Genomic DNA, 21,246 nt, shown 5'->3' with positions numbered 1-21,246 from the left:
TGGGGAAGTCGCACCGGCCCCATGGGGATTATGGGGGTGCCATGATCTTAGCATCCGGAGACGCGCCGTTGACAATCGATCAGGCAGAAAGACCGAAGCGCATTTCATAATCTCATCGCTGAAGTGCCGATAACCGTTCTTCCGTCCTGGCATGCTTGGACGCTTTCCGCTGCGGTGCTTCCAAGCTTTCTTTGATCATGATGGTTGACCAAGATCTTCGACTTCTTGGGATCTAAACTGAGTTTGGCAAGGACGAGTGTGGATCGCTTCAATGCGACCAGGTCCCTGGTAGGAATAGATTCACGTCGTCTACGTTACACCATCACACCGTTGATGTGTGCTCAAACAGTAGTCGCAACCCTGGATACTGTACCGGTTAGTGCTATGCATCTATTGTACATAGCCTACACGTACTCAAACGAGATCCCTGACCTACAGCTTCTTCGTCACATCGAAGCTCTTTACGCCCAAAGAATTGTCTTACTTCATCACAGTATGAACTGAAGCTTTCCATAGAGTGTTAGGATCTGAATAACAGGTAGAGCGGCCTCGGAGATTCTCGTCGTCATGTGTACACATGCTGAGGACCCGCATCTCTTGGAGCCCGGGATATGAACAAGCTATGATTCGACCGGAGAGCGCTATCAACTTGGTGAAGAGTGCCTAGTCCGAGAGATCGCACACGAATGCTGCGTTCCTTTACTCCGCAGTTGTTGTTGTTGTCATGTCGAATTCCAAGTCGCCAAGTGCTTAGCTTACGTTCATGCCCTTGGCAGGCTCATGTGCTATGCACAGGAGTGATCCTTTGCGCGTTCGACGTTGCTCATGAAACGAGGCAGTAGCGAAATAGCGAGCATTCTCGCCGGGTTTGTGTCTGGCGATATACCAATTACTCTGTAGAGACTTCATGATAAGTTCTTGCGCGACGTGAGGCGCCTTGATGGCCCATCATTGTCGTTGCCCAGCCGGGTCCATCGGTGATAATGTACATCGCTCTCGCGTATCAACGCGTTGATTCGAGGTCAAGGGTTGAAACATTGCAGCCGTGCTGCGCCTCGTGCGGAAAGATGATGCTTGGTACGGTGCGCTTTCGCATGCTCATAACGAAGCACGCTTGGTGTGCAGAGCGGGCAAAAGGATGCAAAAGATGGCCAAGCGCCAAACAAGTGCCCAGCGTCTTGAATATGAGTAGTTATATGGCGCCGCTGACGATGATGATGGTGGCGGGCGATGAATTATATGGAGGCGGAAGCTGATGGTAAATGGGATGAGGGCAGGGACAGCGCGTCTTGGAAGGCGCGTCCGCTTAGTCACTGCACCCTAGGCTTCACAGCAGTAGAGCACACCACGATCTGGAAGCACGATGCTAAGCTATCAAGACTGCCAACTTAGACTCAAGGCACCGATTGACCGGTACAACTCCACGTGGAGATCCCTGCCTGCCATGCGTCCGTTGCACAGAACCCGTTGGAATGGCAACGACACAAGGGAAAAGAGGGGAAAAGGAACGTGGCACTCTCTATTGCTTCCGTACTGCCACCAGCGCTCGGACTAGTTCCTCCGTCACCTTCACACCAGTTTGAATATCCTCCTTGGACTCAAGTTGAGGCACATGGAAGAAGACATTGTCCCGCTTGCTGGTACGCTTCTGCATCTCGAGTAGGCTGATGTAGTAGTTGAAACCACACACATACGAGCCCACATCATCGCTGAGTCTTACCTCGATAGCTTTTCTTGATTTGCCTTTGCCTTTGACCTTGACATTCTCTGGCGCAGCTGCCGGGGTTGAGAGGCTGAGAGAATAGCAAGCTTCTTGCAATATCCCAGCTGCTGCATCGATGTCGAGAGTAGTTGTTAGAGACGATGATGCCTTCCCAAACAGTTTCTTGTTGTCTGCTCTGGTAAAGACGCGCCTTTCGATATCTGGAATATCGTGATAGCCGTCTCGCAGTGCACTCCGTTCGAGTTTGAATACTCCGGGTCCGCTGCCGACATCAAGACCCATATGCACAACCAGATCAGGCGCATGTTCCTGGATCAACACCGGGACCTGGGCTAGTATCTTGTGGTAAGCTGCTGGGATGGGTTCAGCTGGTACGATGATAGTGACGATTTCGCCATTGGGGCCAGTAACGGATGACGGTAGATGCCGTGCAATCTCCCAGGACGGATTCTTCGTAATATCAAGGAACGGCTGAGAGTGTGTTAGCTGAGCGACGTATCGGATCAAAGACGTCGACAAACACCAAAGCCAGTCACCAACACCTTGACTGGAGTCGACATTGCGGAACTGTGGAAGGTCTGAATTGGAGTTCACCCAATTTCTAGATGAGGATGTAGCTAGCAAACAGCTCCATGGTGTTGTTGTTGCTTGTTCTGACTCATCGTAGGCTTACAGGTTCCAGACCAAAACATGCACCGAATGTAAGACGGCGGAACCGGCGACCGGCGTTCTCAGGACCTGTGTCGATGCGATATGTGAAGCTTTGCAGCGCTCAGAGCGACGTGCATGACGCGCGTTGGGTCACGATAAGAACGAGCTCTGTACGAGGGTCGCGATGCACATGTGTATCTCTCGAAATGCGCGATACATTGTAGTCTACAGCTGCCGATCGGCTTTGTGGCGCAGGGTTTTGGCGTTTGGATGAGAGAATAAGGGAGTAAGTGATAGGTCGGGGGATGACGTGGGGAACCCATGTCGGTCATGCAGGTCCGGTAGCGGTGCACTTTGATTTCGAGGAACGCAGCAAAAAGTGTACTGCGTGGCCTGACTCACACCCACAATCTCCCTGGCATGATGTGCTGAACTTGATACTCACTTACAACCCATTGCACCATCCGGTACACTCAGTTCTTGTAATTTAGCATCTGGCGGCCGCATCTGCTCTTTGTGCGAAGTCTGACTCGCACCGCGACAGCCCACCATGGCAGGCGTCAATGGAGCGCAAGGTGAGCCCACCAAGGTCACCATCCTGGGCAAAGACTCGATAGTCGTCGATTACGGCATCTGGCAGAACTACATCGCCCAGGATCTGCTTACCAACATTCCCTCGTCGACGTACGTCCTCATCACCGACACCAACATCGGCCCTCTCTATACGCCCGTCTTCGAGCGCGCCTTCGCGTCGGCCGCGTCCTCACTCTCCTCGTCGCCACGTCTGCTCACGTACCAAATATCCCCCGGCGAGACTTCCAAGTCGCGGAATACAAAGGCAGCAGTAGAAGACTGGCTGCTGTCGCAAGGATGTGTGCGCGACACTGTCATAATAGCCCTCGGCGGAGGCGTCATTGGGGATATGATTGGCTATGTCGCAGCAACGTACATGCGCGGTATCAAGTTTGTCAATGTACCCACGACATTGCTGGCCATGGTCGATTCGAGCATTGGCGGCAAGACAGCCATTGACGTGCCTGCGGGCAAGAACTTGGTCGGCGCCTTCTGGCAGCCGGAGAGGATTTACATCGATCTGCAGTTCCTCGAGTCGCTGCCCAAGAGGGAGGTCATCAATGGCATGGCAGAGGTGGTCAAGACGGCGGCAATCTGGAATGAGGAGGAATTCACAACACTCGAGGGCAACGCCGATGCCATTCTGACTGCCATCGACCAGAAGCCCGTCAATGGCCGCAGGAACTTTGACAACATTGCCACGATACTGAAGCGCATAGTGCTTGGATCTGTACGCGTCAAGGCTGAAGTCGTCTCCGCCGACGAACGCGAAGGTGGACTGCGCAATCTGCTAAACTTCGGACACTCGATCGGTCACGCTTACGAAGCCATCCTTACACCCCAGATCCTCCACGGAGAATGCGTTGCGATAGGAATGGTAAAGGAGGCCGAGTTGGCCAGATACCTGGGCGTACTAGACCCCTCTGCAGTCGCGCGCTTGACAAAGTGCATTGCGAGCTACGGACTGCCTACATCGCTCTCAGACAAGACCGTGCGGAAACGGTCGGCCAACAAGCATTGCCCCGTAGACGAGCTCATCAAAATCATGGCTGTAGACAAAAAGAACGCAGGCAAGACCAAGAAGATTGTGCTTTTGTCGGGAATTGGCAGGACATACGAGAAGAAGGCTAGCTCGGTTGAGGATCGCGACATCAAGATTGCTCTATCACCGAGCATCTCCGTACATCCTGGCATTCCCTCCGACCTAAATGTGACATGTAGGCCTCCCGGGTCCAAGAGTATCTCAAATCGCGTACTGGTACTTGCCGCGCTCGGAACTGGCTCATGTCGCATCACCAATCTACTGCACTCGGATGACACACAAGTCATGCTGGACGCATTGGCAAAGATGCAGGGTGCCAGCTTCGCATGGGAGAACGATGGCAAGGAGCTAGTAGTTACAGGCAACGGCGGCAACCTCAAGGCCTCAAGTAACGAGCTTTACCTTGGCAATGCTGGTACTGCCGCACGTTTTCTGACTTCCGTAACCGCGCTCTGCCAGCCTGTCGAAGGCGTCACATCCACAGTTGTCACTGGTAACGCGCGCATGAAGGAGCGACCCATTGGTCCGCTCGTCAAGTCTCTCCGCACCATGGGCGTGGAGATTGACTACCAAGAGAACGAAGGTAGTCTTCCGCTACGTATCTCAGCATGTGGTGGCTTCGGTGCCGATTCCTTCACAGGAGAGATTGAACTCACTGCCAACGTATCATCACAATACGTATCATCCATCCTCTTGAGCGCACCATACTCCAAGAAGCCAGTAACGCTGCGCTTAGTCGGCGGCAAAGTCATCTCTCAACCGTACATTGACATGACCATTGCCATGATGGCTTCCTTTGGTGTGCAGGTCGAGAGATCTGAGAATGATCCCAACACCTACCACATTCCCAACAAACCATACACCAACCCCTCTGAATATGAGGTGGAAAGCGATGCTAGCTCCGCTACCTACCCTCTTGCTATCGCAGCTATCACAGGTACGACATGCACGGTGCCAAACATCGGCTCTGGCTCTCTGCAAGGTGATGCGCGATTCGCTGTCGAGGTCCTCAAGCCTATGGGTTGCAAGGTGGAACAGTCCAAGACTTCCACAACCGTCACGGGTCCGCCTCGTGGTGAGTTGAAGGCCGTCAAGGAAATCGACATGGAACCGATGACGGATGCTTTCCTGACAGCATCAGTACTAGCAGCTGTGGCATCATCAAATGGCAGCACGACCACCACTCGCATCTATGGCATTGCTAACCAACGTGTCAAAGAGTGCAACCGAATTCAAGCCATGGAAGATGAGCTCGCCAAATTCGGTGTCACCTGCAGGCAGTTTGATGATGGTATTGAAGTTGATGGAAAGGCTTATGAGCTCGAAGCTCCCAAAGCTGGTATCCACTGCTATGATGATCATCGTGTCGCCATGAGTTTCGCTGTACTATCATTGGTAGCACCAGCACCTGTTCTCATCCTTGAGAAGGAATGTACTGGCAAGACATGGCCTGGATACTGGGACTCTTTGCATCAGATCTTCAAGACCGAGCTCTCGGGTGTAGAGCTGCCGCCGCGACCAAACGCACACAAGGCTGCATCAAGAACTGAGCAAAAGTCCATCTTCATCATTGGCATGCGCGGCGCCGGAAAGACAACCGCTGGTGGTTGGGCAGCTCGCGCGCTCAACCGCCCGTTCATTGATCTGGATACCGCACTCGAGGAACACGTTGGCATGACCATACCTGAACTGATCAAGGCACAGGGTTGGGAAGGCTTCCGAAGCGAGGAACTGAAGATGCTGGCGCAAACTGTCAAAGAGAAGCCCAATGGACACGTCTTTGCCTGTGGCGGTGGAATTGTCGAGACGCCAGAGGCTCGAAAAATCCTCGTAGACTATCAGAAGAGCGGCGGCATCGTGCTACTCGTCACACGAGACATCAATGCAGTAGTCGCCTTCCTACAGATCGACAAGACACGTCCAGCATATGTGGATGATATCATGGGCGTGTGGCTGCGAAGGAAGGATTGGTACACCGAGTGTAGCAACTACCGCTTCCACAGTCAGGTCGCGGGATCTCGCGGGCTTGCTCAGACACAAGGAGAGATTGCCCGTTTCCTGAACACCATTACCGGCAAGGCTACCACCTTGAAGGCGCTCAGGAAGAAGAAGCACTCTTTCTTCGTCTGCTTATCTGCGCCACGGCTTGAGTCTTACATCAAGACGCTGCCAGAAATAGTTGTCGGATCCGATGCTGTGGAGCTTAGGGTCGACTTGTTAGAGGACCCTGAAGGTCAAGAAGGCCTGCCCACACCAGAGTTCGTTATTGAACAATTGACGATACTAAGGACTGTCACATCCATACCCGTCATATTCACATTGCGAACAAAAGCTCAAGGTGGCAGATTCCCGGACCAGGCATACGATGAAGCTCTTGTACTGTACCGGACAGCATTACGGCTTGGCTGTGAGTTTGTGGATCTGGAGATGACTATGCCCGAAGATATCCTGCGCGAGGTGTCCGAGACCCGCGGATTCTCGGAAATCATCGCTAGTCACCACGACCCTAAAGGCGAACTCAACTGGACGAATGGCTCGTGGATGCAGTACTACAACCGTGCGCTGCAGTATGGTACTGTCATCAAACTTGTTGGCGTCGCTAGCTCCCTTCAGGACAACTTTGCGCTTGCAGATTTCAAGAGTTGGGCAAACACTGCGCATCCCGTTCCTCTAATCGCCATCAATATGGGTGAGCATGGAAAGCTGAGCAGAATACTCAACGGCTTTATGACGCCTGTCTCGCATCCACTCCTACCCTCTGCTGCCGCTCCAGGTCAGCTATCAGCAGCCGACATTCGCCGCGGTTTATCTTTGATGGCGGAAATTCCGACAAAGAAGTTCTTCATCTTCGGTTCACCGATTGCGCAAAGTCCCAGCCCACGTCTACACAACAGACTGTTCCGCGAGACCGGACTCCCACACATCTACGGTCGTCACGAGACTACTGATGCAAGCTCCATTCGAGACGTCATCCGCTCGCCAGATTTTGGTGGTGGAAGTGTCACGATTCCTTTGAAGCAGGATATCGTACCCCATCTCGATGGCCTGGGTCCAGAAGTCGAAGCAATCGGTGCCCTCAATACCATCGTCCCTGAGATCTCAGTCGACGAAACCACTGGCGAAGAGGTCACCCACCTCATCGGTCGCAACACCGACTATCTAGGCATGATACTCATCCTGCGTAACGCAGGTGCCCTGGGCGTCGGTTCCGCCCTTGTTATCGGAGGCGGTGGCACAAGTCGCGCTGCCATCTACGCACTCAAGGAAATGGGCTACGGACCAATCTACCTCCTCGGCCGCAACCCCTCGAAGATGGAGACTTTGAAGAACGCTTTCCCCGCTGAATACAAATTACATGTGATCAGCTCACCGGAAGAAGTCGAATCCATGGAAAGCACGCCACAAGTCGCCATCGGAACTATTCCTGCTGACCAACCCATTGACGCTGCTATCCGCGAAACACTCTGCACGTTGTTTGAGAAGGGTAAGGCGAGTGTCAAGGATGTTGAACCGGGTCCAGAGAGGATTCTGCTAGAGATGGCATACAAACCGCCTGTCACAGCATTGATCCAGCTTGCGATGGATAATGGGTGGAAGACAGTGAATGGGTTGGAGGTGCTTGTTGGACAGGGCGTGCATCAGTTTGAGTACTGGACTGGTGTCAAGCCGCTTTATGGAGTTGCTAGGGTGAGTTTTAATGCGTAATGCTTGATGTGAACGAACGCTGACTGTGAGTAGGATGCTGTAATCAACCAGACGGACTAATTGGTTGATATGTACATACACCTGGGTTGATGCAATGGGATTTGGGGTTTCACCCGGCTTAGCATGAAATGCAACAAAAGACATGTGTCATTACCAATATGTCCATCCATGCATACTGTTTTGCTGGATAGACATTGCTACAAATGTGCTTTTCACAACATGTATCTATGACTATGCAATCTTGTATATTGACGTGGCCCCTTCACTTACTGGGATGCCTAACACTATGGTCTATATACTATACAGCAGGCAGCATTTCATTACGTGTCATCCTCTGGATGAAGGGTAAAAGAGCGAAAGACGATATCGGGCTGATGCACAGATGCCTCTTTTCACGTGGCGCTTTAGACCTTATCCGTACTAGTGCCTGACATCATCCCGGGGTCCTGTTGGCTGAACAGCAAGCACTTCCGACTTTATCTCCGCCTGCACGACCATCATCAAACTCATATACTCCCCGCGCACTCCCCTTAACCAACTTTAGGACTAGTTCAGGGACATTTGGATGCCAAGTATATCTTTTGCAGGAGCCAAAAAACGCAAGACGCGTCATTCCGGTTTTACCTTCACGAAGGCACGTCAAGAACCCGGAGCCACTATGCTTGGCCCAGCCGAGAACGGACTTTTGCGCCTTGTCGATGAATTACTCCTCAACATTATCGATCACATCGACAACCAGGACGCTCTTTGTAGCCTTTCCGCGACATGCACGCGGTTCCAAGGTCTCGTTGAACCCTACATCTGGCGGAAATTAGAAGTTTTGACAGGGGATCATGCACGCAACATTGCCACAGCACTTGACAAAAGGGATGACCGGACGGACTATATCCAAGATCTGGCTATTCGATACAACGATACATACCGCGATGGCGTAGAGGAATTAAACCACTTTTTGAGCCTGATGAGTAAACTGCGCCATCTGCACATTGAGAGTCCTTGCCCGAACAACGTGGAATGGCAACACGGCGGTATCTACTTTGATGGGTACTCAAGGATTGATTATACAAACTTGCTTGCAGCGTCAGTGTATCCGCGTTCCGGAATGCCGATGACACTGCCGATGCTACAGTCATGTAAGTTGAAGCTTCGATACGAAGAAGCCTGGCTAACAAGACGTAGTGACCCTACACGCACACGGTTCGGGAGACAACAAATATAAACTAGGCCGCGCCGTTGCTATGTTCAAACATCCAAGCTTACAGAACATCACATTGTCGTGTTTGGACTTTGACGGAGAACTTGGAATATCCGCATCGGAAACTAAGACGACGCCTCTCCGGTCTCTAACGCTTATCGAATGTAACGTCAACGTAAAGTTCCTTGATGAAGTCTTGAGCTTACCCAAAGCTCTCAAGGAGCTGTCAATTGGGGAGCGACTCCATGTGTTCCAGGAATGCCAACCATCTATGGACCCCGAACGCCGCACCTCCTCCCGTCAATTTCTCCTTGCGTTGCAGAAGCAAGCACACTCGCTGCAGCGTCTGACACACTGCGGTGGCCATGTCGGCCATCTGACTCCGCGCGACACCGATCCTGAAGGCGCTGAGAAGTTACGCTCCCTCGTTGATCTAGAGTACCTCGAATTGGGTTTTGAATCACATCTGTACTACTACCTACGGCAAAGCGGCTTTCCACCAGCCCTCAGATCTCTCAAGATGCTCGACTCTGCCATCTCAATCAACTCGGGTCACGATCTGCGCTCGTTATCCGACATCGCCTTCCGCTCTCTCACGTCACTTGTAGATGTCTGTCTTCCAAGAACACTGGTAGATGACTTCACACTACACCTCAAGTTCTCGGATCACTCGTTTTTCCGGCTCTTCGAGATTGTCGACGCAACAGAACAAGCTCACCTCCTGAGCGCACTCTTCTTTGACCGCGCAGCGACCTACAAGATTGCTTCGATGCTCAAATCCTACAGTACCAACTCCCACTTCCTTGTTTCGAGAGAGACTTTTCCATCGGGAAAGTCTTTTATCCCGCCATACATGCACGGTGAAGAACTTCCTGTCGAAGAGCTGATGTACACCAGCGATGACTTTTGGCGCTTCAACGGCATCAACTACCGTATCATGGATGACGAGAACTGGAGAGATGAGCTCAAAAAGGGGAAGAAGCTTGCTATCTGCAAGAGGTGTAAGACTAGGGGACTGGGTGTGGATGCTTGTCGCAGTTTGGGTGACGGAAGTGCCTGCATGCCTTGTAAAACGACTGATTGGGGGGTGTGTGAATGGGAGAGGGATGAGAGGGGTGAACTAGTTGGCGCTGAAGACGTGGAAGTGAGCTCGGTGTAGAATGACTTGTTCGGCTTCTGATGCTTGAGTTAGACATTCACGCATACATGGCGTTTTTCAAGAATCGTGAAAGTTGTAAGTGTATGCAGCTGCTACCTAAAAACGCGAGGCTACACCACAATGAAATCAAAAGTGGGTCTATGTCACCAGGTGAGAATCGCACCGTTTGATCGTACCTTCCACGCGTGTCCGTGCCCGCTCTAGTGTGACCTACACTTCCTGCTGAGATTCGTGACTTATTTCCCCATCACCTTACTTCAACTGTATTTCTCCAGCCAGATACTGTGCTATCCTACGAGCGCATGCAAACAGACATGGAAGTCAGCGTTATCATGGCTGATAGGCCGATCACAGCAACAGCGTCTCGCCTTATGGCGCTGCCTGGTGGTGAGTGACTTGTCTTGTTTACTGTCATTCCATCTTACGCTAATATCCTGTGCAGAGTTGCGCAATCGCATATACAAAGCCATCACCGACGATGAAGGGCCTGAAAAGATCCGTCTATACCGAACAAACCCTTGCGGGCAGTTCCTGAAGGTCCGCAATCCTGGTCGCCAGTACCGCGGCCTTGGTCAAACAAACCGCATGTTTCGTAGCGAGTTCATGCCACTCTACTTGACAGTTCGTCGACCGCTCATCGCCATGGAAGACGTTCCGTACTACCTCGAGGCCTTCCCTCTCCCTGATCCGGTTCTTACCGCTTCCATAATCACCGTACTACGAGATTTGCTTTCCGCCTTCGAGGAACAGACATTGACTTCCAAAATCGATTTTCTTCCCCTGCTTCGTATGGATTGGAGTATGTTTCCCTTTTCCATCTTCAGATCTAAGTTTTCACTGCGGTCGAGAGAAGTAACACGTGAGTTTCCTCCTTTGCTCCTGGAAAACTCGTATCATGACCTCGCACTCTACGGCGGATTGTGGGAAGAAACTATCACTGCGATCTACTTCATTCGTCGATGCTTGGAGAACGACTTTCATTCAAGCTCTTCCGATTCTGACTCTCATTATTACTCTAGCGATGATGACTTTCATTATTGCCCTAGAGATGATGAACAATATATCGAACTACGGCTAAGTGTCAAAATCGATGCTGAAGCTAGCGAGTTCGAAAAGCTCCGGATTTTCCATAATTTCGTTGAACGTGTAACGGCTCGTGGATGTCGGCGCATTGAGATTAGGTGCTTTAGTGGAAGACTGAGTATGTATTGTGAGAGGAGCAAAGTCTTTGCCCTAGGTTTAGGAGCCGTCAAAAAAGCTTGTAAGGTCTGGTCTGCGAAGAGCTGTCGTTATATCTTGGCTGCTAAGGAAGAGACAAACAAAGCTGCAAGAAACGTGAGCGTATAGATCTTTCATATCGTACAACATCAAGCTCTGGTAGAACAACGGCAAATCGATAGCTTGGACTCCAATAGTAAACTAGTAATACATCGGTAACACAGTACATATGATTAATGTTTAACTGCGAATGTATATTGCTTTTTTGCAACACCGCCGTATAAGAAAATCCTGACATGCGCCCTAGGAGAAGACCTTAATGCTATCCACACCTTCAGAAGCATACCGCAGTTAAAGTGATAAAATGCCAACCGTTCATCCCTAATTGTCTTTGAGAAAGATAATCATACACCATCAGCTCCATCACTCCTGCAGCTCACTCAACCAAGTAGCCGTCCCTCGCGTTCAACAGATCCCTCAGTCTATTTCCACCAGGGGTGAACTCTAGTCCCCTCCTTGCATCCTCCGCAATCTTCCTGTCGATGGCGGCATCTAGGCTGCTCACGATATCTTTGCTTGGTGTACGCGTTGCGTTACGATCGAGGACTGTCATACGGCGATTCACTGGGGTTTTGGGAGCGCCAGCCATGATAGGTTGCCTCAGGTCATTGACAGCAGCTTTGCGGGCGCCTAGTGCTGGAGTTTTGGGGATTGGAGTTTTTGGTGCTGGTGCTGGGGCGCGGGTCTTGGCTTTGGGTGTTGTTGGCGGCGGAGGCTTAGTGGAGAACGGCCTTGACTTTGCATCTTTGGTGGGAGAGAGGGGTTCAGTGGATGCCGGCGTCTCCATGAGGAGAATGAGGTTCTTATCAGGGGAGCCGTCTGGTGTGGTCGACTCAATTGGTTGGGTTCTCAGTGGGGTTCTCGCAGGAGTCTTGTTGGCTGGTCTAGTTGGGACTTTGGCACGATCTGCCTCAGCCTTCTTCCGGTTTTCGTTATGCCATCCCGCGAGGCGGTCGGCGATGTCTCCTGCACTGGCGAACTTCTGTTCGTACGGTCGCGGGTCCGCCGATGGGTTGTATGGTTCTATAGTGGATGGGCGAAGAGGCTTTCGGGTGGGGACAGGGCGAGGATTGATGGGTGCAGATGGTACATTTGGTAAACGTTCTTTCAGCGCTGCAACGGCCTTACCGGGAACCGGAGTTCCAGGAAGAGGCTTTCGTGGAATTTTTGGTACGGGTGGTATGGGGCTTTTTGTATTAGCAGACGTGAGAGATGGTATCCGGCTGTGGGGTGAGCTATGGCTTGTAGCTTCAACAGGTAATGTCGGTTTGACAGGCGTCGCCAGCGTCTTACGACGAGCCGTGCTAGCCACTGTACCAGACTTAGTTGGTCTTGACACTGCACTCCCTGCACGAGGACGAGCTCTTCCCGCAGTCACCGTTTTGTCTGCACCTTTACTCTGAGAGTCCTTTCGCTTGGCTGCAGCAACGCGATCATCCTTCGCCAGTGCCGGCGTTGCACCAACAGGTTTCCACCGGGGAATGCGTGGCGCACTTGATACTCTTCGTGTCGCTGTTGGTCTTTCAATGCCCTTTTCGCCATCTGCTTGCACTACCTGAAGCGAGGAGGTGCCCGAGTCGGCTCTACTGAGAGTCTCTGGTGTGCCCTCGGCGCCTGGGCTTCCGATGTCCTGTTGATCCCTGACGAATAGGCTTCTTGGCATATCAGGAAGTTCGTTCAGGTGCAGAGGTCCGCAAAAGTCTGGGTCGACAACTCCTGCCGAACGGCACATAGTCGCTTCCAAATTTACCGTATCTTTCCGCGTCTCCAGAAGCACGCTTGGGTCAGTGCCCACCCGTCTCTGATGGCTTGCAGGCACGGGCAGGAAAGATTTTGGTAGGCTGTTGTCTATTCCATGCCCTCTGGCTTGGTAATCCTGTTGAGACGATTCTTTCTGGTGCGTTTCTGACCTCTGCTCTGAGTATGAAAGTGAGCGACGTGGTGGGGCTGGTGACCTGCGCATTGCGTTTATTGCACTCGAGGATCCCGGATCAGCTGGACGTGATGGAAAGGCAAATTGCAATTCTTGTGGCGTGGTTCCAGTATGATCAAGCCTGGCCACCTGATCTTCTGTGATTGAGGATGACGAGGCTTCCTCCGGAAGTCTAGGCGATAGGCGTTCAATCGACTTGCTTCGGTCTTCTTGTGGTTCAGTTGACGCAGGTTCGTGCCGGAACAAAGATCCTTTTCTGATGATATCAGCAGCAGGGTCATCGCTTGTGACGGCCGTGGTCCCATTGGGTGACATGCGCAGGAAAGAGGGCGACTCTCCTAGTTTGAGCTTCTCTCCAGCCTTACGCAAGGGTGTCGGTATGGGTGAGGCTATTTCGTTATCGTGGTGGGAAGATGTCCAGTCATGAGTGCTGGTATTGTCGCATATCAGGCTTGCCATGAGCTGTCCGATGTTCTCTGGGCTAGCTTTTGGGGTTGGTGCCTGCTCTGTGGATTCAGGATGTGGGGGTGGTGGGCTGGTGAAGGCAGTTGCGATCAGGTTTGGGTTTGGAACATGTACATCATCCACACTAGTTAGGCCTCCAATCGGTTTCCTGGATGTTTCTTTCGGGGTTGTTTGAACTTTGTTCGTCAACAGGGAAGATGTCTTGATCGGGTTTGTAGGCGAGTCGTCCTCCTCGATCGATCGCTTAACTGGACTTCCAGGTCGGTTGCTACCAGGCGTATCACCCAGAACTTTCCTCCTTGGCGTCCCTACAGCTATCCTGGCAGGGCTCTGGTTCACCGAGCTGTACGTCTTTTGTGGATTGGGCGTTCTCCGAGTGGGAGTTTGCGGATCCGGGTTTTGCTTGGGCGTCATCTTCGTTGGTGTGCCAAACAAAGGTCTTGCTGGGCTCTGGTGGATCGTTTCCCTTCGCTTTAGCGGGTTGCGTGTCGTCCTTGTGGGCGTACCTGCTGCGTCTTCTTTCGTCGGACTCGCATTCTTTAACGGGCTAGGCGTCCGCATCCTTGTGGGCGTCTCTTCTCCTTTGGGCGTCCCACTCTTACTCGTCGTCCCGCTCCTCTTGCTTGTGATTTTACTGGGTGGTAGTTCAATGGAAAAATAGAACGCACCCTGGCCAACTTCGAGCTTCATCGGCGGCTGATTTGTCTTCTTGGGTGTATGGCGGACTACGATTGGGCTATCGCGCGCCTTCTCAGAAGTCTTACGGCCCTCCATAGATGGGCGAGACGGTATCGCAGGCGACATAGAGACTGCCCGCAGAAAGCGTTGACGCAATGGAGTTTGATCAGGAGTCGAGGGACTGCCGTGCTTTTTAGGCGACGACAGCGGAGTGGTATTGGTGGCTGTATATGCGGCGTTCTTGTTTGGTACGGAGGCTGGCGTGGTGGTCGGCTTCGCACTAGAGGTCATAGCTGCTGCAGTCGGGATGATCCCGCTATCGATATCAGTGAACGCCTCCATCATGTGATTCCGTCTATGATGAGACGAACAGCGACTGTTAAAGAGATCAAGAGTGCTCAACGCAGGACTGTTGAAAATGCACCAATCGAGAAAACTACAGAGAGCTCTAGAGAACAGTTGCGACAAGTGTTCTGCAATCAGCTGTGTAACAAACAAACATCAGATCGTCCCGCATATGCATACATACTGCAGTGAGACATGCAAGAGGCACGTTTCTTTTTGAGGAGTTAGGTATCTTCGGAAATTAGCGTGAACCCAGTTCATCAAAAGAAACGTGCTTCGGGAACAGGTGGAGACTGCATGGCACGAGCTCCATACCAAAAAAAGATGCGTCGCGCCTCACTGGCAAACGAAGAGATGCACAGGCCTAATTTACTTGGAGGATGATCGATTTCTGCCCAAGAGTAAGCAGATTTCCGTCTGCATGGTAGCTAGGTATCATGCTGTTATCCAATGGATATTGATCCAAACCTTGTAGCAGCTATTCAATTCCTCTACGCATCTATAACTTCTCCTTCAAGCTCGACTTCAATCTCCTCTCGACCGCATCAAGGTATTCGTTGGTAGTGACCCAAGAACCCCGGTCCTTCTTGCCGCACGCAAGGGCCAGATCCTTAGTCATGATCTTGTCGACATCCACAGTGTCCACGCAAGCCTTCTCAAGCTGCTCGGCGAAAACAACGAGCTCAGGTGTGTTGTCTAGCTCACCGCGCTTGGCCAGACCTTGTGTCCAGGCAAAGATGGAGGCAATGGGGTTGGTGGAGGTCTCGTTGCCCTTCTGGTGTTCGCGGAAGTGGCGGGTGACGGTGCCGTGCGCGGCTTCGGCTTCGAATGTCTTGCCGTCAGGGGTGATGAGAGTGGAGGTCATAAGGCCGAGGGAGCCGAAACCTTGGGCGACGATGTCGGATTGGACGTCTCCATCGTAGTCTAGAAATGTCAGCGGAGTTTCGTGAGCTATGAGACGTGTACGCACTCTTCAAGGCCATAACGTAGCCACCCTCGCTCTTGATCATCTGGGCGACCATGTCGTCAATCAAGCGGTGCTCGTACCAGATGTTGGCGGCCTCAAAGTCCTTCTTGTACTGGCTTTCGTAGATTTCTTGGAAGACATCCTTGAACTTTCCGTCGTATGCCTTGAGAATGGTGTTCTTGGTGCTCATGTACAGAGGTAGCTTCTTGTCCAAGGCCATCTTGAAAGAGGCGTGTGCGAAACCGGCAATGGACTCGGTAGTGTTGTACTGGGTCTGCGCGACACCACCCTCGGCAGGGAAGTCGTAGACCTTGATGACCTCAGGCTCGCCGCCCTTGGGTGTGAAGACCATCTCAAGTGTGCCTTCGCCGGGGATAACGCGGTCTTTGGCGCGGTATTGGTCGCCGAAAGCGTGACGGCCGATGATGATGGGCTGCTTCCAGCCAGGGACAAGACGAGGGATGGTGGGGATGACAATGGGCGCGCGGAAAACGGTACCTCCTCTAAAATATGCTGTCAGCCATGCTTCTTCCATTGCCCCAATGTGCGACATACAGGATGTTTCGGATGGTACCGTTTGGCGACAGCCACATCTTCTTGAGCTTGAACTCCTCGACGCGCTGTTCATCTGGGGTAATTGTCGCGCATTTTACACCAACAGAGTACTTCTTGATAGCCTCGGCAGCATCGAGCGTGACCTGGTCGTTGGTCTCGTCACGGTATGGCAGACCAAGATCGTAGTACTTGAGGTCGATGTCAAGGTATGGGTGGATGAATTTGTCCTTGATGACCTGCCAGATGATCCTGGTCATCTCATCACCGTCCAGCTCCACCACCGGGTTCTTGACCTTGATCTTCTTGATTCCTGCCTGGGACGCCATCCTGTACTGTCCGATTTGGGTATACAGACTGGATGCTGCTGTCGGGGCGCTGTTTGCGGTGGTTCGTCGCGAGCTCGAAAACTGGGCCGATTTCGCAGCTGTCTGGGAAGCTAAGCAGCGCGTCGCAAAGCTGCAAGTCTGTCGTCGGGGGAGTCGTGCAACGGAGGTTGCAGCGCGAAAAGCGGCGGGCGCTGTAGTCGCAGGCCTCATGGCTAATAGATGGTGTGGTATAACCTCGGAAAGGTAGATCCAAGGGCGTCCAGAAGTCGTTTCGTTCGCTACCGGCCGCGGTTCCGATTGCGCAATGCGGCGAAGATACTCGGCTGATAGGACGACAGGCTTAGTCGTTTGAGTCGCTAGCGGGGTAAGGAAAGCCGAGGAGGTAGGGAAAAGCCTTTAAGCTGTCTCAGAGCCTGCGAGATGAACATGGCCCGGAACTGTTACCAGCACCTCGCTCGGAGGAACGGCTAATACCCCACGGTCGCATCGTGTAGACGCGAATTGATTGCCTGGGACGGCGGCAGATGTTGCTCCGTTGGCTGTCATGCGCGCGCCCTCATCCTACGGCGCGGGGCAACCGTGGCATATGACGTTTGGCCGAGTCTGACGTACTGGCGTACCGAAGCAGGCACGCCTGCACAACATGACTGCTGATCCTCAATCGACGGCGAGTTTCTGTGGTTGAGCAATATAAGTTTGGGTCTGACGCGCAGCGGTGCCTGCTGTAGTATATGTAAGTATCTTGCCCTGCGTTCGGATCCCCTCATAACAACATGCGGGCACACGGCTGCCGGATCCGCTTCGTTGTGATGCGCGTAGAGGTCGTGTCATTGGCTAGCAGCATGGATTTACTTTTGCCTACAACATGTGGCGTGCATCGAGCTGTCTGACTGGATCAAGCATTTTCAAAAGCGAAAAAGAGACGGAATTAAATGGGACTGACGATCGAGAAAGTATTGAGTTTGGAAAGCAAAGGACCCAAATTCAGCCAGTAAGGGGCGCGCATGCCTGATGTCTCATCAAGGCATGCGCGACCCAGCACCCAAATCTAACCCGGGCAGTCACACCCAACTGACAGCCACAAGTCCAGGTACTTTCTGTCCTTCTTTTGCACGACGAATCCTCACCTCATAACTTCGCGAAGATCTTCTGAGTACGAACCAAGTTGTGGTTCTCGTCGCGTCTTACTCTACCTGATGGTTGTTCCTCAACGCCCTGGTCCGGGACCGACGCTGGAGCGGATCGTGGTTGGGATACGTGTGCGACGATAAAGACCATTCTGGTTCCGGTGCACGCAAAGACTTGGATTTTGCTGATGTATATGTTACCGAGTTTCGCTTTGTGCTGAATCAGCATGTATCCGTACCTATAGGTTCGCGTGCAAAATCAGTGTATGTCTCACATGCAGTTCGTACCGGTGTATTTCTTACCCTTGCATGTTCGGGGTACCTAAGATGGCATTAAAGTCATCCGTACCGGCTTTCAGTGTAAGCCCTGGCCAGGGTCCGCCCTTCCACCTGTTTTTGATGAATACCCTACGGCACACTGATAGTGTTTTTTGATTTTCGATGGAGACAGAAATCAGATATCGAAGATTTTTGGCATCATGGCCGTCCCTCTTTGTCATCTCTTGCCATGTAAGCCAGCCCACGTCAGAGAATTGATGGAGTATGGGCATTTGAGCTGCTGGAATCGACGGATTTCGACGTAGAGCGCTCGTCGCAGGGCCCTCGCGACTTAACCCAATGATAACACCCTCCTCCGTGTTGAACGACATCGTATAATCAGCATCGGTTGCCCGATAAGTTTGGCCGTTAACTTGGTATGTCTGGTGGTCGGCCATAGACAAGCCGTAAGGGTCGACGTGGGCCATACCGAGGATTCGATTTTTGCCTCCTTTGCGCAGGTACGTATACGAAGAAAGTCCAAGCCCGTCTAATGCATCGTCAAGGCCCCAATCATCGCGTAATTGGCTATCATCATCGCTGCCCATCTTGTCTTCTGGGTATTCGTGCCAATACCACGTTGTGAGATCTTCCCAGGTCTGGAATGGAGATTCTGCACTTATCTGCGGGGGTAGAAAACAGAGTCCAACTTGGTCATTATTGTGGTGCATCGACCATTCAATTAAACACCCTTTTTGTCTGCAGCTATCCCAGACTTCATCTGTCGCTGGTCTGGGCCACTTTGCGGCGGCGACAAAAACTTCATCTGGCTTCGATGCGACAACGAATGAATCTGCATCTGGCGCCCCCAGTATCTTGAGATTGACGGAGGCTGCGCCTTCACTTGAGCATATAGAAGTCGCAGTCAGTCATCCTGTCATGTACTCAAGCATACATCGTGGCGATGGGATGTGTCGATAGCGGTGAAATGCGTAGTGGAGAATGCATACTTTTGACAAATTTCGCCGGCGACGGTAACGACGAGGGCAGCCGGCCCAAGGAACCCTATGATCTGCATATTTTCGAATGATACTTGCTGGGGAGTATCTCCAGAACAGAACCAACAGTTGAGAAGTGAGAGAGACTTAGCAGTGCGTCGCTTAAGGCAAGCGGTACAATACCACTTTCACTTTCACTGGATAAAGAGCGACTATGTTTTTGAGGTAAGAAGTATCAGCTCGTAGATGGATCTCTCACCTTCTCCCACCCTCGGTATTGATACCACAAGCAAAATCTATAAACACAATCCGTGAAAGAAGTTTCAATCATGTCGCTTCTCAACAGTACGAAAGATTTCACTTTACTGGGTAATATCTTGAACGTTCGAACTTGTTAGAAAGATGCATCAAGCCGCTCTCTTCTTAGCCTTTTGAGGTAAAATACTATGTATGCCTTTGAAGTGTAGCATAGATGGAGAACAGCTTAGCGAAACAAGCTTCTCCGCCAACAAGGGAAGGGCATACTTCTCCTGAGATCTTCTCGGCTATTCTGAAGGTTATAGATTTCCGCACCGTTATAAATTCGCGAATATTTTGTGTGTACGAACCAAATTATGGTTTTCGTCACGTCTTACTCCTCTGACTGATACCTGCTCCGCAACGCCCTCGTTTGGGATCAATTCTGGACCGCCTCCTAAACCAGAGCCTGGTTGCGATACATGTGCAACAATGCATGGATTGCGGTGCAATGTTTCACATCTGAAGACCTGTATTTTGCTGACGTACAGATTACCCAGCTGCGCTTTGTGCTGAATTAGCATATACGCGAAGCCTTGCCTTAAGGTGGGCATACGAAGTCAGTATATGTTTCGCATACAGTTCGTACAGGGGTATCTCTCACATGTTTGGAGTGCCTGGTCACGAGTCAGCCGGGAGATTTTCGCAATGATAAAAGATCAAGAATAAGACAGCCTTGAATGGCCCAGAAGGGTGTCGCTGAACCACATCGAGTCTGACAGCAACCTTATTGTGCCACAAGGCAGCCAGGCTATAGTAACGGATGCTGGTAGACATGTACCAACGACCCAGTACCCTCCACAAAGTTTAATGACAACCAACCTTGCTCAGAGAAACGTGGTTCGTAGTCGTCTTACAACCCCTCCTGGAATGATCGAGACTTACCCATGATTGCATGCATCTCTGGCGACCCGTCCTCAAATATATGACCTGGCCAATCCTCGACTCCCCATCCCCTGTTTTCCGATGCTCTCAGTACGACTGAGACGGTCTCCCTGTTGACGACCAAAACTGAGATGAGATATCGAATATTTTTGAGATCCCCGTTCTTCTCTTTGACCATATCATCCCAACTCAGCCACGCCACATCAGAAAACTGGGTAAGTTCCGGCATCTGGTCATCTGGGACTGGTGGCTCCTGTTGTTTTCCCGTTGCTTTGGGGCTCTCTCGGTTCAGACCAATGATGACACCGTCTTTCGGATTAAGTGAAAACGAAAAACTAGCAGCTGTGGCCCTATACGTCTTGCCGTTGACCTTGTACTTCTGGTCCGCGACAGGAATATCGTGGTAGGGGTTATCGGGTGGTAGTTTGTGGTCAACACTGTGGACCCGGTTCTCGCCTCCCTCGTATTCATCTGCATACGGATTAACTCCAAGTTCTTCGAGTGCATGGCCGATGCCCCAAGCCCGATTGAAGTCGAAATATTCCTCCCTTATGCTGGCTTGGGGCCATCGAAACCAAAACCACCTCGCAAGGTCACTCAGACTTTGGTACGGCGACGCTGCTGTTGGGTGGGGCGGAACGTAATAGGTTCCTACTTGGCTGTCTTCATAGCGCATTGCCCATGAGAGCATACATCCCTTTTCTCTGCATTTTTTCCAAACTTCGTCATCCGCTGGGAGAATTCTTGCTGGTGGTGGTGGAGGCGGAGGTCGTGGTGCTGGTGGTGGCGGCTGTGGTTTACCAGCGACCAACACTTTATCTAAATGCTCCAGTATCGTGAGGTTGCTCGCGGTTTGAGCATCAACCAAGCAGCTACAGATCAGAGTCAGTCATCGTATCATGTAGCCCAAGAGGCACCAGGATTGTGGAACAAATGCCTACTCTTGACATATCTCGCCAGTAACAATAACGAGGAGGGCAACCAGCCCGAAGAGCCTTGTAATCCACATTCTTTCGAGGGTTGTTTCCGATATGTGGCAGTGGAGATGGAAAGGTCAAACAAGTAATGATGGAAATATCTGCTTAA

General features: G+C 51.7%; 8 protein-coding genes across 8 annotated transcripts; 3 read left to right on the top strand and 5 right to left on the bottom strand.

The window, feature by feature from the left end:
• Window positions 1-480: 480 nt before the first annotated feature.
• Window positions 481-2,283, bottom strand: CC77DRAFT_1004718 (peptidase C15, pyroglutamyl peptidase I-like protein; the record flags this gene model as incomplete). The annotated part of the gene is made up of 4 exons (XM_018523291.1): window positions 481-663; window positions 760-894; window positions 1,535-2,194; window positions 2,245-2,283. 4 exons carry the CDS (start codon window positions 2,281-2,283, stop codon window positions 481-483), a joined length of 1,017 nt encoding a protein of 338 aa, XP_018390471.1.
• Window positions 2,284-2,769: 486 nt separating this feature from the next.
• On the top strand, window positions 2,770-7,974 carry CC77DRAFT_1090647 (Pentafunctional AroM protein). The gene is made up of 2 exons (XM_018529529.1): window positions 2,770-7,676; window positions 7,728-7,974. Exons 1-2 carry the CDS (start codon window positions 2,925-2,927, stop codon window positions 7,752-7,754), a joined length of 4,779 nt encoding a protein of 1,592 aa, XP_018390470.1. The 5' UTR covers window positions 2,770-2,924; the 3' UTR covers window positions 7,755-7,974.
• A 378-nt stretch (window positions 7,975-8,352) lies between these two features.
• CC77DRAFT_926993 (hypothetical protein) lies at window positions 8,353-10,048 on the top strand (the record flags this gene model as incomplete). Its single annotated transcript, XM_018533964.1, has 2 exons — window positions 8,353-8,827; window positions 8,874-10,048. 2 exons carry the CDS (start codon window positions 8,353-8,355, stop codon window positions 10,046-10,048), a joined length of 1,650 nt encoding a protein of 549 aa, XP_018390469.1.
• A 314-nt stretch (window positions 10,049-10,362) lies between these two features.
• On the top strand, window positions 10,363-11,126 carry CC77DRAFT_1056857 (hypothetical protein; the record flags this gene model as incomplete). The annotated part of the gene is made up of 3 exons (XM_018527949.1): window positions 10,363-10,435; window positions 10,491-10,847; window positions 11,068-11,126. 3 exons carry the CDS (start codon window positions 10,363-10,365, stop codon window positions 11,124-11,126), a joined length of 489 nt encoding a protein of 162 aa, XP_018390468.1.
• A 576-nt stretch (window positions 11,127-11,702) lies between these two features.
• CC77DRAFT_1004715 (hypothetical protein) lies at window positions 11,703-14,693 on the bottom strand (the record flags this gene model as incomplete). The annotated part of the gene is made up of 1 exon (XM_018523290.1): window positions 11,703-14,693. The coding sequence occupies one exon, from the start codon at window positions 14,691-14,693 to the stop codon at window positions 11,703-11,705; it is 2,991 nt and encodes a 996-aa protein (XP_018390467.1).
• A 553-nt stretch (window positions 14,694-15,246) lies between these two features.
• Window positions 15,247-16,595, bottom strand: CC77DRAFT_1056855 (isocitrate dehydrogenase NADP-dependent; the record flags this gene model as incomplete). The annotated part of the gene is made up of 3 exons (XM_018527948.1): window positions 15,247-15,671; window positions 15,718-16,217; window positions 16,270-16,595. The coding sequence occupies 3 exons, from the start codon at window positions 16,593-16,595 to the stop codon at window positions 15,247-15,249; spliced, it is 1,251 nt and encodes a 416-aa protein (XP_018390466.1).
• A 947-nt stretch (window positions 16,596-17,542) lies between these two features.
• Window positions 17,543-18,879, bottom strand: CC77DRAFT_298056 (hypothetical protein). The gene is made up of 2 exons (XM_018531118.1): window positions 18,026-18,879; window positions 17,543-17,961 (listed from the first exon to the last, which is right to left on the bottom strand). The coding sequence occupies exons 1-2, from the start codon at window positions 18,709-18,711 to the stop codon at window positions 17,724-17,726; spliced, it is 924 nt and encodes a 307-aa protein (XP_018390465.1). The 5' UTR covers window positions 18,712-18,879; the 3' UTR covers window positions 17,543-17,723.
• Window positions 18,880-19,553: 674 nt separating this feature from the next.
• On the bottom strand, window positions 19,554-21,004 carry CC77DRAFT_926292 (hypothetical protein; the record flags this gene model as incomplete). The annotated part of the gene is made up of 2 exons (XM_018533914.1): window positions 19,554-19,815; window positions 20,157-21,004. Coding segments are annotated over 2 exons (1,110 nt in total), but the record flags the coding sequence as incomplete, so codon positions are not given.
• Window positions 21,005-21,246: the final 242 nt, after the last annotated feature.

This window comes from Alternaria alternata (assembly GCF_001642055.1).
Source record: "Alternaria alternata strain SRC1lrK2f unplaced genomic scaffold CC77scaffold_2, whole genome shotgun sequence".
In the NCBI taxonomy this organism is placed as follows: domain Eukaryota; kingdom Fungi; phylum Ascomycota; class Dothideomycetes; order Pleosporales; family Pleosporaceae; genus Alternaria; species Alternaria alternata.
The sequence above is the reverse complement of the archived record's forward strand: the minus strand, read 5'-3'. Positions and strand labels throughout refer to the sequence as shown.

Excerpts from the sequence above, each read along its gene's own strand:
- CC77DRAFT_1090647 (XM_018529529.1), top strand. The coding sequence starts at position 2,925 with ATGGCAGGCGTCAATGGAGCGCAAGGTGAGCCCACCAAGGTCACCATC. Across the intron at positions 7,677-7,727 it reads CGCTTTATGGAGTTGCTAGG|GATGCTGTAATCAACCAGAC; the intron begins GTGAGTTTTAAT and ends GACTGTGAGTAG.
- CC77DRAFT_298056 (XM_018531118.1), bottom strand. The coding sequence starts at position 18,711 with ATGCACCACAATAATGACCAAGTTGGACTCTGTTTTCTACCCCCGCAG. Across the intron at positions 17,962-18,025 it reads GGTACCCCGAACATGCAAGG|GTACGGATACATGCTGATTC; the intron begins GTAAGAAATACA and ends GCGAACCTATAG.